The sequence below is a fragment of the Lacerta agilis genome, chromosome 6 (assembly GCF_009819535.1).
Source record: "Lacerta agilis isolate rLacAgi1 chromosome 6, rLacAgi1.pri, whole genome shotgun sequence".
NCBI classification, from domain to species: domain Eukaryota; kingdom Metazoa; phylum Chordata; class Lepidosauria; order Squamata; family Lacertidae; genus Lacerta; species Lacerta agilis.
Window position 1 is genome coordinate 18,378,512 of NC_046317.1, and position 14,706 is coordinate 18,393,217.

The window sequence follows — 14,706 nt, forward strand, 5'->3', positions numbered from 1 at the left end:
AAAGAGAGAGAGAGGGGGAGAGAGAGAGGGGGAGAGAGGGGGGGGAGAGAGGGAGAGAGAGATCACATTAGGTTGGCTTAAAAAAAACCCACCAGCCTCGCAAACCACTGGTGTGTCTTTCACAGCTGTGATGCTGGGGGATGGTGAGGTTGAGAAAAAGTGTTTCAGGCTTAAACGTTGCATTTGTATTTCATCGCCTTTTGAACCAGCATGGGCTTTTCTGTCTGAAAGGTATGGAAATAAATGATAGCTTAACAACTTCTGCAGGCAAAATTCTTCTAGCACACAAGTACATGAATTCCCATAAATCTCCACTACGAAGTGACAATAAAAATGATGTTGTGGAAGGAAAATGTTGCTGTCACTGCTGATGGGACCACCAGTCCCTCACTGCAGCTCACCTCACCCACCCCAGATGGTGAGAAGCCACACTTTTGAATGGGACCTAAGCCAGCACCCAGTTGACATTGGGCTTGGCGCTGTATTTTGAACCTAAAAAGAGCCTGCTGGATCAGGCCAATGGCCCATCTAGTCCAACATCCTGTTCTCACAGTGGCTGACCAGTTGCATGTGGGAGGCCTGCAAGCTGGACCGGAGAGCAGCAGCATTCTCCCCTACTGTGGTTCCCAGTGACTGGTATTCAGAAGCATACTGGCTCCAATCCTAGCTTGGCTCCCATTCAAAAGTGCTGGAAACAGCAGTGCCAAACAGCCGCCGCCGGCCAATCAGGAAAAAGGTCTGGGTTGAAAGTGGTGGTGGTCTCTGGTGGTGCACAGACTGGTGTCAGATTAGAGCCCATGTGTTGCATGATGCTGAGGGCAGATTCCATTTTGCAGACCCTCCCACCCATCCATGGACAGTGGGTGGCCGGCCGGTGGGAACACAGGAGAGACCTGGAAGTCGGCATAGGGCCAGTCCATACATTCTGATGCCACTATGAGGGCTTTTCAAAACAGCCTCTGCTTAGCAATCTCAGCATTCAGTGCCTATACTATGTAGTGTGTACAAGTATGAAACCACCCACTCTGCACTAGAAGTTGGCCAGCTCGTTGCAGCTAGTCGGTGGGATGGAAGTCACTACTATGTTGATATCATCCACGTGGCGACTGCTCTATGCATTCTTGCTCTCCTTTAAAGAATGGCTACATGTGGGCTGATTTAGATAAATGGGGGCTCTGTGTGTGTGTTGGTGGCAAGGATTGTTTTATCAGGAAAACACATGGCAGATACTTGTGAGCATTTCAACCATTTATTCTTTTGATGGATTCCAAAATTACTCCCATCTTGCTCAGAAGTGCTTTAGGAAAGCAAAACCGAGGGGAGGACATTCCTCTCCCCTGAGCTATAATTTAGCATCGACATGGATGGCGACAAAGGGGTCTTCGGCAGAGTTGCTGATCTGAAAATAAGCTGTGCCATCGCCATTGACTTGGATTTTAATTCCACTGCAGCCATTGCCTTCCTTCTGCCCAGAAATGACGTCACAGTAAGTGCCAGCAGGGAGGCCGGTTTGCAGAGTTTCAGACAAGTTCCTGTTTTACAAAGAGAGTCAAAAATAATGATAACGTAGTTAGCTATCCTTTATTATCAAGCTTTACACGCTATGCTACCTTGGTGGGTCCAGGACTACCATTCTGCTATGCAATTGTTAATAATAAAGTGGCTTTTCTAAGGACAAAACTGATGATGCTCAATTGCCCACTGCAACCTTCCTTCTATGGAAGATTCTGGGATGCTTTGCAAGGCTGGTTAAAACATTATTGCTAGATTCTGTATAGCTCTAGGTGCCAGCTAGACTGCTGCACTTTAAACACATGTGAAATCTCTTCCTACTTACCAGTCGTCATTATTAAAGACAATGAATCCTTTGTTGCCACGGCCGAATGCCACTTGATTGCTGTTATTGTCCCACCAATTGGTAAATGGCTGTCCGTCCACAACATTGCGGAAAATCACCATGTTCCTTTGGAGAGGGGAAAAAATGGGTTCATTGGTAATTGATGTACTGTAGAACAGAGTCAAACATGCCAAAGTGCAATAAAGAGATAAGCAAGATTAAGGTGACTGAAAGAGTGCTAATCTATGTGTTGGATCGTAGCCATTAAGCATGTGCACGTTCCAACCTTATTTGACGCCATCGATGTTCGCAGACCCAGTCATTGCCACAGGTTGTGTCTGGATTAATAGTAACAGATTTGGTAGACCCATCCACATTGCTTGGAGGTCCAACCCAGTCATTTATATCCTGGTTGTCAAAGAATTGAGAAAACATAAATATTAGACTAGAGGTGGAAAATAATAACAGAACACATTTATTGAAACGTATAAACTAATCAATCTTGCGGATTATCATATTACTGGGAGGCAAAGGCCTGGTCTACACATGTAACATAATGAGTTGAGAAGCTGCTAGGGTCCCAATATGTTAGAATGGATGATGCCACTTCAGCTGGAGGATCATATCATGATATTCCCTTATATCCCTACCAGTAGAAAGCACAGAAAGCGACAGTCTTAGCTGTAACCTCAATAACTAATACACTAGGGTTTTTTCTTGGTTTGGTTGAACTTTTGCTGTCTGTTTCAGACAGGGTTTTTGTTTTATGTGGAGGAGCATTCAAAACTGATAGGCTGAAATAGTACAGTACTATCTACCACCTTCCTTGACATGCTGCTGTATGCGCAAGACCACTCACATGACTTGGTCAATCTCTAGGATGTGTAGGAATGTTGGTTCTGTGGAGCAAGCTGCATATTAATGATGCCGATGAGTCTGAAGGACAGAGTTAGCACCTGCATTCCGTAAGTAGTTCAAGTCAAATAAATAAATAAAACCCAGTGGTAGACAGCATGGTTAGCCTGCACTGCTCACCTGACTTTCCTCTGGCTACATCTTTGGTGCATACCATCAGGTGAAAGAGCAAGGTTGGTGAAGTGCAGTTAGGCACCTAACCAGTTAGATGGAGTCTAATCTTGCCAATCTGTTTGCACCACATCAACCTTGCTACCACCTCAGCCTCCCCCCATCCTGGTATGAAGCAGCAACATTGCCAAAGGGAGGTCAGGTAAGCATTGCAAGCCCACCATACCTTCTCTGCAAGTGTGCTAGAGACTGCAGGTGATTATTCTTCAAGGACACCACATGCCCAATCATTACAAAGCAACCATACCAAACGTGAAGTTAAGATAAATTGATTAAAAAAAATTTGGAGGATAACAGTGCAATCAAAACCATGTGTACTCAGAAATAAATCTCAACGAACTCAGTAGAAGTTCCTCTCAAATAAATTGGGTTAGGCTTGTAGCCTTGAAAGATTTGAACCTCCCTGGGATATTCCTTCCTTCCACCACCCCATCCCAATTTACTGAAAATTGAAATAGCCACCTATATAGAAGAAGAAGAATTTGGATTTTATATCCCACTTTATCACTACCTGAAGGAGTCTCAAAGTGGCTAACAATCTCCTATACCTTCCTCCACCACATGAAACACTTTGTGAGGTGAGTGAGGCTGAGAGACTTCAGAGAAGTGTGACTAGCCCAAGGTCACCCAGCAGCTGCATGTGGAGGAGTGGAGATGTGAACCTGGTTCACCAGATTATGAGTCCAATGCTCTTAACCACTACACCACACTGGCTCTCAGTGCAGACCTCTTTTAAGATGGGGTGCACATCCTTTAAAACTAAATAATGAATGCCTATTGCCAATTTATTTAGGCTCGTTGTTATCACACAATAGAAACTGACCTTTCCATTCTCAAAGTATCTTGGCCAGCGGAAACTTGACATCACACGGGTGAAACCATATGGGTGAGCGAGCATGAAGCCGACTCCCATTTTGTATTGCCTGAAGATATATTTTAAGAAAATGAAAATGAAAGGGAAGATCAGAAATTGAGATTTATATTTATTTCAGGTGTGGGGTGGGGTGGAGGAGCCAGTCAGGCTTCAAGTCTCAAAGTGTTCCTTACCTGGAATCCCAGAAAGTCAAAATGGCAGATCCACCAGCACCGTGCCCCCTCTGGTTATCATGATTGTCTACAAAGACAACGGCTTTGTCAGAAGGCATAAAACCCCAGCCTTCTCCCCAGTTCCTGAAGAAAAGAGAGAAAGGGCCAGATTTAGCTAAACAATGAATTTCAATACGTGCAAGGCTCTAAGCTTCAGTATTCAGTTTTGCTTTGAAGTATATCAAATTAAATTACTTTAAATAAGCCATCTTTTCTCCACTCCACTTGCGAATGACCGTTCCTAGTTTTGCACCATATTTGAATTCAGTTACCCGGCCAGTTCCATAGTAGTCGCTGGCTTTAATTGCCTCTCCACCCAAATCAATTACCTGTTGAGGGAAAAGAAGAAAAGTTATTATGATACAGCAACATATGAGTAGAAAATAAAGTGTTTTTTAAAGCTCTGAAATCAGCTCTACATCACAAATGTCTCCCCTTGCCATCCTCTCAAGCTAGCCTTATATGTGCTTAATGGTTGTCTTCAACATAACAGACAGTCAAAGTACCTCTTGGAAGATGAAAGGCCTTGTTCCTTCAGCAAACCAAGTCGTGCTCAGATTTTTCAGCTTGCCTAAGAATGCTTTCATGTCCCCAGGCCACATATGCTTGGAAGCATCAATTCGAAATCCTGCTACTCCAATGTCAATCAGATGGTTCATATACTCAGCAACCTTGGAGCGCACATAGTCCTTTTCGAGCGCAAGGTCGAGAAGGCTAACGAGGCGACAGTCGCGGACCTGTTTCGAAAGGTTGTTTTGAGAAATCAGTTTCATAGAATCATAGAACTGTAGAGTTGGAAGGGACCATGAGGGCCATCTAGTCCAGGCACCCTCAAACTCAGCCCTCCAGATGTTTTGGGACTACAATTCCCATCATCCCTGACCACTGGTCCTGTTAGCTAGGGATGATGGGAGTTGTAGTCCCAAAACATCTGAAGGGCCGAGTTTAGGGGTGCCTGATCTAGTCCAATCCCTTGCAATGCAGGAATCTTTTGCCCAACATGGGGCTCGAACCCACGACCCTGAGACTAAGTCTCATGGTCTACCAGCTGAGCTATCCCAGATGCCCAGTTTATCATTAGTGGGTTGGGTGTCACATTTAAACCAACTTCTCCTATGCAGAAAAGAATGGAAGATGAACTGCATAAGGATGATGAAGAGAAGAAATATACAAGGGAAGAAAGGAGGAAGTGGGTAAAAAATGAATGCAAGAGCTTCACCTGGTAAGGATCACCATAATTTTCAATCTCTCCACTTCCACTTCTGCATTTCAAGTCGTTGAAATCCCAGCTGGAGTACGGGACAGCGGGAAAATCGTGGGTCTCTGCATTAAAATAGCTTCCACAAGTAGAGTGGGTCCCAGATCCAGCAGCAGCTCCACACATGTGGTTGACTACAGCGTCAACATAAATATATACCTGAGTACAGAAAAAGCATGACCAGGTTGTATTTATTATCATTGCTTCTTACTCTCTTTTAGGCATAATTCAAGGAGCTGGTTATATCCTATGAATGCCCAACATACTTTAGAAAGTGCTTCCTCTCTTGGGTCCCTTCTCAAGCACTGAGTTCCATTGAGGATGCCCTCTTAATCATACTATCTGTGCTTAGTTACCAACTGAATGAAGAGAGATGTTCTTGGTGGCTGACCTTCTCCCCAGTTACAAAACGCTTTCCCGCTGCAGATTTGCCAAAGTCTAAGCTTGAGGGCATTTTGAGATGGATCGTAGGGCCTATCTGTTTGGGATGGCCTAGAGGGCTCAGAGTTAAGTTGGAGAATGGTGAGAAGTGTTATTAATGTAGGTGAAATATTAATTCTGTCTTGCAGGTGCTTGATCTGTTAACCACTCCAAGACTTAAGGATGGAGTTGACTAGAAATCTCGTTCAATTAAAACAAGGCACTTTGTGTCAGTGATGGAAGGTTTTCAAGCAGCACATTTCATGGGTCCATTCCTCTAGAGTCTGGGCCATTCCTCCTTTATTTACTTTAAAAATGTCTGCAGAGGAGACATCAAACATGCATATAATAAGTGAGAAACACACAATTTAACACTCATTAAGGGATCTGTTTTGACTTTGCAGTAGCCCCAGATTTTTCCCTTCTGCTCCTCCTTCTCAAAGTTACTGAAATGGCAATATTAGGTTCCAAGAGACAGCTGTCAATAATAAAAGAGCCTCACTATTTAGACCACACATGCTTATGCAGCATTGTGTATAACTAACTAGAAGTTAAAGGCAAGGTAGTTTCCTATGGCTCCCAACATTCTTAGGAGAACATGCACAGTAGCTTTGAGGGCTCCCAGGAACCACAGCAAATGCCATTTCCATGGTTCCTGACCTTTCTGGACATTTCCCATAGCTTTTTGTGGGCCTGGATGATTTTGTATATGCTTGCAGGATCCTTGAAAGTTAAACTGTGAAGCCCTACATATGGCAGTAACTAATCTTAGTTAGTTTGGGAAAGGTAAGGGGAGAGCAGACAGGGCTCTCAGTGGCAAAGAGGTTCTAGATCCTGTTGCATTCTCAGAACTGATTCAGATTAGTGTTGCCTTTACATTTGATCAGTTTAAGGGTGTCCAGGGGATGTCCTCCACATTCATCCAACTGAAATGGCTCCATTCTGAATCGAGTTAGGCAGACTCCACCCATCTTTAGCTTGTTGGAGTGACAACAAGTGAATTTTACCAGCCATCTCCCTGAAATAATTGGCTCCCTAATTGAATACATGTCACTGGCATAGAACCATAGCTGATTTGATCTGAAGTTCCCCACTACTGGTATAGACAGGATTTCCAAACTACTTACTCCAACATTGTTGCATCTGGTCACCATGTCTTTAAATTCACTCTCATTTCCAGATCGTGAGCACAGCTTGTAACTGATGGGCTGGTATCTTTCCCACCATGGCCTCCATGGATTTGTAATAACGAGGTTTTCATTTGGAGGGGAGATCTGTGAAGAGATATTAAAACACCACACACCAATAAATACCATTTCAACAATTTAGTGGAGAGCTGATGAATATTTAAGTTATTGTGGGCTGTGCCTGTGGTTGACATAACCAGAATCTGTACAGACAATACAAAAATGAGTGATGAGTCAATTCTCCTCAGAAAACTTTCCCAATCTCAGAGAGTCTTCAGAAGAACAAATATGAGAGGAACTGCCACCAGCCCTCCCTGACAGCATCATTTCACCCAAAGCAACAGAGAGGCCTTGCAGGCATCTTACTTGCTTGGAAATGGCACTCATACAACAAAGTCAGGAGTGTCCTTTCCTGCTGGAATTCACAGGGTTTTTAATGTTTCTCTGCCACTTGATTCAAATGAATTGAATGCTACAAATGCAGAAAATGACTATGGCCAGGAACATCACTTCCTGCTGAGCAGAAGCCAGGGAAATCTCTCGTGGCTCCACTAGCAAGGTGTTCCTGCTGCCAATTCACCCATCCTTTCAGAAGGGAAACAGGATTCCAAAAGACTCCGTGAATACAGAAGGTTCCATGATGCATGTTGTAAAAGACAACACAAACAGGCATGGAGTTACCTCTTGTTATCTCTCTCCCTCCCTCTCTGATTTATACTGCCCTGAGGAGTAGAACGTTATCACTCTCCTATTACACTGGACTACTCTGCACTAATGGGAAAGTGTGATAAGATGTTCTTTATCACTTGGCTGGACAAGAGAAATGTCTGGCTTACCAGCTAATTATATACATTCCTTGGTAACTTAATTCTTGACAAAATTATGGTCTTGTGACTTAGCAAGTTGTAGTTTTCATTATCCATTATCCCTATTAATATTAAGAGAGTGTCTCATCGTTATGCACAGAAGATTAAAGATCATGAAGCCCATAGCAAAATGCTTTCATCTTCTTTCCCACACACCATTATTGATGGAGTGGTTTGCTTAACTCTAAACCAGACCTAAAATAAAACCTTAGCCAAAACATTATTTGGGGTGTTTTTTCCTACCCCAAATTACATTATTGGATGTTGCCAAGTTGGCTATGTGAACCGGCCCCACAATCTGAACAAATTTCAGAAGCCTCGGTTGTCACTTTGACATTGTATTTCAATAGTCTTATTGGTTCGGACACATTAATTAAACCAGGAATAGCTAACATCCTAACCTCCAGGTGGTGCTTGACTATAGCTCTCATCATCTTTGGCAAGACTGTCTGGTGCTGATGCGAGTTAAGAGTCCAGCAAAATCTGGAGGTTATGACATGGAGTTCAAGGGTATCATATTGGCTACCCCTGAATTAAACCATTAAGCATTAACTATATTTGAGTCCTTCACCCTGGTCTGTTTCCAGTGACTGGTCTAAGTACACTCCTGTAAGCACCTATTATTTCTAGTTGGTAGTTATATTGAAATCGCCACTTGTTCTCTTTGGTCCAAATAAACTGTGACAAGCAAATATTGAATAGAAGTTGCCTACCTGGATTCCACCAAATCCATTAGGTGCCAAATAACGCTCGCATTCCAGAGCAATGTCAGCCCAACGCCATTCGAAGAGATGGACTATTGATGTCCTTCCGGGCTTTGTATTTGGGTTATACTGAGCCCAAGAAAGCTCAAAGACAACTAGGAGAAGAAAGACCCTCATGTTGTCTTGGACAATTGCCGTTGTTGAGTGCTCCGCTTTTTCCCTTTCTATTTATAGTCTTGCTGCAGATCAAAGTACACTTCAGTCGTGATACATTCAACACAATTGGCTATATTTAATCAAAGGTCATTCCATTTGGTGGTTTAAACAAAAGTAACAGGTGAAGATAACAGACCAAATTCTCTGGCTAATAACTTCAAATCCATTGGATAAGGCTCCGTGTGATTATTCATGACTGTGTGCGCAGCTAAATAGATTAGATAGTCCTGGGAACAGACATTCAGAGGCTGAATCCATGAACTTGTATGCACTGTGAGTTTGCATGGACACGCTCTCCTATTCCTTTCAACAGAAGGAGCCACTCCATGCTTGCAAAGTGAAAATTATTATGTGCATGGAGTATATTTTAATGGGAACCTATTAATTGGAATCAGTGTCATTGCAAATACTGTGAATTGTAGTAGGCGGTGCAAGTGACTCCTGGTGTTCTCGTGGTTTTTTCACAACACACACAGGTTTCAACACAATGCCAATCATCCCTTATATGTTACACCATTCAGAGCTTATTACTTGTTGTCCATCATAGTGAATTCTTTTCTTGCTCTCTTTCTTTTTTACACTTGCCCTACTACTCCAAGCTGCAAGATGTAGCAGGGCCACAATGCTTACCCAGATTTGGTTTACTTTAGAAGGAGGTGACCGTAGGCTTAAGGATGCTCATATTTATTTAACAACACAATAATGGACTTTTTTCTGCGGTGGCTCCCTGCTTGTGGAATGCTCTCTCCAGGGAGGCTTGCCTGGCACCTTCATTAAATCATCATCATCATCAATATATTGTACCCTGCCAATATGCAGCTACATTGGCACCAGGCAAAAACATTCCTCTTCTCCCAGGCCCTTGGCTAATTAAACCACCTATGCCGTTCTAAATCCGGCCCGCAGACAGTCCGGGAATCAGCATGTTTTTACATGAGTAGAATGTGTGCTTTTATTTAAAATGCATCTCTGGGTTATTTGTGGGGCATAGGAATTCGTTCATCCCCCCCTCCAAAAAAAAATAGTCCAGCCCCCCACAAGGTCTGAGGGACAGTGGACTGGCACCCGGCACCCTGCTGAAAAAGTTTGCTGACCCCTGGTCTATGCCCTTCTATACTGTGGTGTGGGTTATGGTATTGTTTTTGTTTGGTGTTATGGTATGTATTTTTGTCGTTTCATATTGTAACCCACCCTATGATCTTTGGACGAAGTGCGGTATAGAAATATAATTAATTAATTAATTAATCAATCAATCAAGTAATTAATAATTGGGGTGCAATGCACCATTAGCATATGCATTCAGTGATACAGCAACCAAAAGTTATAGGCATTGCAACCTCACTTCCACATACAGTATAAGCAATTGCTCCCTACAGTCAAGACGTAACACTTCTGTACCTAAGCAAATTGTATGTCAACTGTATTAATCAAGATGTGTCACAATTACCCATAAGAGGAATGTCCCAGTCTGCCCTGGGTTCCAGGGATTGTACTGGTGTTAAACATTCATATTAGCGGTCTGCAGAAACAGAGGCTCTTTGAAAACGCCTGTTATATTCCACAGAGTATATAAAAGTACATTGCATGAGACGCATAATCTACGACTACAAAGGGTGGTACAATATGCACAATACCTTTAAAACACTTTCCCCCTCTAAAGGAATTCTGGGCTCTTTTATTTGTTAAGGGTGAATGGAATTGTCACTCCTTGATTTGAAAAATGTGCTTTGGATATTTTGCTCAAACTAGACCCAGGGAGATTAACAAGCATGACTTCACTTGATCCATTCATTTTAGAGGGTTTGCTCTGAGGAAAACCTAGCTGATTACTACCCATAGCCACAAAGTCTAGTACTTTCCTAAACAGCAATTCCCAACACACACACACACACACACACACACACACACAAATTTCCCAAAGAGACAGTCGTCTCCATGCTTACCAGTTTTGTTGAAGAGCCAGAAGATTCTGATGAGTGAATCTGATAGGTTTAAAGGTAATTTTTCAGCAACAGATGACTTCAGATTCATATCTCCTTGATATGAAGATGACTTCATATCTTGATACAGATGACTTCAGATTCATATCTCCTTGATTATATTAACCTCTCTGAAAGTTTAGAATACACTTGCATTTCAAAGTTACCCTTAAGAGATTAGAACAAAGATTAAGAGCTCTCTGCGCTAGTGGCTAAACAGCTTCCTAGTAACATTTTATTTTATGACTTCATTGTTGCTTACTTAGAAATATTGAGTTGAGAAAAAGGATGGAACTTAGTTAAGCTAGTATTGTTAATATATTAACACGACAAGATAAGCATGTACTGAAAATATCTCAGGAGCTTCAAAGCAGTAGTACTGAGTCACTGGCAGTGTTTTGTTATAAACCTGAGTGGAAACTCATTAAGAAGAGCTGATATGTATGTCTGTGGTTCTCAAACTTCCCAGCCCCCTGCAGACTATTGAAAATCACTGAAAGTCTTGGTGGACCACTTAATGATTTTTCTGCCTGTAGCAGCAATTGCAATGAGCTGTGCTAGATGCTGTGTGATCTTTAATTATATTTCTAATTCTTCTAAATTTTATATGCGTTTTGTACCTTATATCTTTATTTTATTTCAGTTTTAATTCCATAGAATACAGTAGAAACTACAATAATAAATAGAAAATGCAAGTTAAGAAATAAAAGTGGCAATCAAATTGCAATTAAAAAACAGTATGGTCATTTAATGCACCCACTGTACTCATACCCTCCATAAAATAGAGACGTCCCTTCCAACATTTCTTCGATGAATCATAGAATCATAGAGTTGGAAGAGACCACAAGGGCCATCCAGTCCAAACCCCTGCCAAGCAGGAAAAATAGGGACATCCTATCATACCTTCCAACACTTCTCTGATGAAAATAGGGACATTCTAAGGAAAAGGAGGACATTCCAGGATCAAATCAGAAAGCAGGACAGCTTCTGTAAATATGGGACTGCCCCTGGAAAATGGACACACTTGGAGGGTCTGTTCTTCACAAACACAACATGGACCCCCTGAATGCAGCTCACAGATCACTGGTAGTCCATGGATCCCAGTTTGGGAACCCCTGATATAGATGATAAATTCAGGAATTATGTCCTGCAGAGCAAGGATAGCGAGGGAAAGGTCTCTCAGTATACTAGACAGATCCCATGGAGCAGATGGCTTGCTCCAACAGATTTCTGACTCCAAACCTGTATCCCAAACTCTGCCTCCTTCCCAAGGAATGGAGAGACTTAAAGGAACAGTCATGTGTCCCAGAATCAAGCACTTGCTTGTCTCTGCTAATTCCAACTGGGTTTATTGCCTGTGTGGGCAAGGGGAAGCAGGAGACCCCTGGTCAAGAGAGCTCTGGCCTCTGAAGAGGTTGCAGAAGAGTCACATTCTCTTCTGGAGGCCACATGCAGAACCTCCAAGTGTCCCTATTTTCCAGGGAGAGTCCCGGATTTACAGAAGCCATCCCAATTTCTGATTTGACCCCAGCATGCCCCACTTAGGACGTCCCTATTTTTATTGGAGAAATGTTGCAGAGTGTGGAGTTATGTGGGCTTCCGGCGGCTGACGCCATTATGGGTGGTCGTGGGTTGCTTCGGCTGCGAAGCACCCAGTTCATCCCGGGGGTCAGGAGCCCTGCAGCCGCATAGCGGGGCTCCGGTTGGGGTGCGGGAAGAGCGTCCCGTGCCCTGGGCTCCCCGGCTGTGCCCGTTGTGGCTCCGAACCCTTCCCCCGCGCCCCCTGTAAAGGGGGAGTGGGGGTGAAGGGACTACGGAGCCGGGCTATAGGGGACAAGCCCCAACCGGGATGGAATTGCGGCGGCAAAGCCTGTGATGAGCGTCTAAGTTCTGCCTGTCATCAAGGAGCTGATAAGAACCCAGAGGCTGTGAGTAATTGATTGACTCTTTGTATTCCTGGAATGCTCTGGGGGAAAGAAGAAAGGCAGCCCGCCTCCCTCCCTTCGAGTGGTGAAAGAGATTAACCCTTTAAGTGACTGCTGCTACAACAACTATAGAAAGTACTTGGAATTTGAAAACTGAGTCTGTTGAGATCTCCCTTCGGGGGTTAATTGGGGAGAAAATATCTCCGTTTGAAGTTTTGGTCTTTATACTCCGGCTGCGGAGAAATGGCGGCGACTTGGTTTGTCGTGGGAAAAATTGAGACAAAGGAAGGAAGAGACAGGAACTGAAATCTGATACTCACCCTCTCTCTCAAAATGCTGGACTTTGCGATCGCACTGGCATCGAGCTCTGACTTAAGGGATGAGGAAATGCTCACTATTTTGCAGATGGAATTGCTTAATCGAAAACTACAGGTCTTGAGTGGAATTATTCATAAAAAGGATGTACTTTCCACAGAGGAGGCTTTTCAAAAGTTCTACACAATGGAATCAAGCCTTGGCAAAGAGCTGGGAGGGGCGCTTGGAGGATGGTCGGAAATGGCTGGGCGAATGGAAAAGGAACCTGAAACAGGAAAATTTACAATATCCAGACCCCGAGGTGGCAGCTCGGGGGCAAGAGACATGGAATTAAGATTTCTACAAGAAGAAGGAGCAAAAGAACCGCCCAGAATGGAGATGTGGAACGCCCTGAGGCTCGATGCTGGGTTTGATGTGGACGCTGCCTGGATCTGTGGACACTCAGAGGAAGACAATGAGGGATTTGGCTGTGGAGAAAGACGGAAAAGGACTATGGACAGAGGGGGAGTGGGTTGAAGCCTCAAATGTATAATCTGAATGGTCTGCCATGGTATCCGAAATCGAAGTGTGAAGTCTGTTAATTACAAGTTTATTTTAAATAAGTAAGGAGATATTGAATTTTAAGTTACAAGCAGCATGATAAAGGATAGAAGAAATAAGTTTAGCTATAAGAATACTTGGTTAAGATTTAGGTTATAATGCAAAGATTAAGACAATGGTGTTTTTTCTTTTTAAGTAAAGTTAAATTTTTTATAGAGAAAAGTTGTTAAGAAAATGGTATATTGATTTAAAACCGAAGGTGTATAGGCGGGGGAAGTCAAACGTCAAGATTCAGAACTAGAAATTTTTTTTTTTTTGTAAAGTATATAGATAAGAAGAAGAATCCTGACATTATGTGTATTGTATTTGTTTTGGTATTTGTAGGTGTGGGGTTGGGTTTGTGTTATATTATGAAAATGTCAATAAATTCTGTTAAAAAAAAAAAAAGAGTGTGGAGTTATGTGACCCCCGAGCCAAGGAGATAAGTAACTCTACAACCTTTAGAAGACATTTGAAGGCAGCCCTGTATAGGGAAGTTGTGTAATGTTTAATGTTTTATGATGTTTCTATATATGATGGAAGCCATCCAGAGTGGATGTCAGTCAGATGGTACCTGAGAGACCAAGTTTTAAAGACCCACTTGAACCACAAAGCTCACCAGGTGGCCTTAGGCAAATCATCATCTCTCAGCCCAACTTACCTCACAGGGCTGTTTTGAGGACAAATACTGCCTTGAGCTCCCTGTTGGAAAGGAAGAATACAATGAATGAATGAATGAATGAATGAATGACGGTTAAGTGTAAGAAAAATGAAAGGGAAAGGAGGCTTTATCAGTACCATGGATCAGAACCGCTGGAATGTAATTGTTCCAGGATTACTGAAGATTTTAAAACAGAGAATTCATCAGTAGAGAACTAGTTGTGCCACCACCTGTCCCTAAATTAAAAAAAAAGGGACATGGTCTATGAAGAATTAAAGAAAATGCTCAAACATTTCCCAAAAGACCAGAGGCCTTCTTACTGGGCATAATGATAATAAACATCTCAAGAGAAAGCAAAAGAGTATTTCTGTATGCAACAACTGCGGCTAGAGTGTTAATTGCCAAATACTGGAAAGAGGATTTGACTCCAACTAAGGAAGAATGGCAAAAGGAAGTGTGTGAGTATATTGAACTAACCAAAATGACAGAAGCAATAAGAAATCACTCAAGCTTAAGGATTAAAAAAAGAATGGGATTGTTTAAAAAGCTATTAGTGTAAACAGAGTTCCCCAATCAAAATTTGGATG

The 14,706-nt window shown here is 42.7% G+C and overlaps 1 protein-coding gene across 1 annotated transcript; it reads right to left on the reverse strand.

The window, feature by feature from the left end:
* Positions 1 to 1,235: 1,235 nt before the first annotated feature.
* LOC117048092 (pancreatic alpha-amylase-like) lies at positions 1,236 to 8,621 on the reverse strand. The gene is made up of 10 exons (XM_033151492.1): positions 8,454 to 8,621; positions 6,815 to 6,961; positions 5,229 to 5,426; positions 4,516 to 4,746; positions 4,205 to 4,338; positions 3,971 to 4,093; positions 3,747 to 3,846; positions 2,124 to 2,245; positions 1,838 to 1,963; positions 1,236 to 1,532 (listed from the first exon to the last, which is right to left on the reverse strand). Exons 1-10 carry the CDS (start codon positions 8,619 to 8,621, stop codon positions 1,343 to 1,345), a joined length of 1,539 nt encoding a protein of 512 aa, XP_033007383.1. The 3' UTR covers positions 1,236 to 1,342.
* Between the last annotated feature and the right edge of the window lie 6,085 nt (positions 8,622 to 14,706).

Excerpts from the sequence above, each read along its gene's own strand:
- LOC117048092 (XM_033151492.1), bottom strand. The coding sequence starts at position 8,621 with ATGAGGGTCTTTCTTCTCCTAGTTGTCTTTGAGCTTTCTTGGGCTCAG. Across the intron at positions 4,339-4,515 it reads GGCCTTTCATCTTCCAAGAG|GTAATTGATTTGGGTGGAGA; the intron begins GTACTTTGACTG and ends TTCCCTCAACAG. Across the intron at positions 2,246-3,746 it reads GATACTTTGAGAATGGAAAG|GATATAAATGACTGGGTTGG; the intron begins GTCAGTTTCTAT and ends TTTGACAACCAG.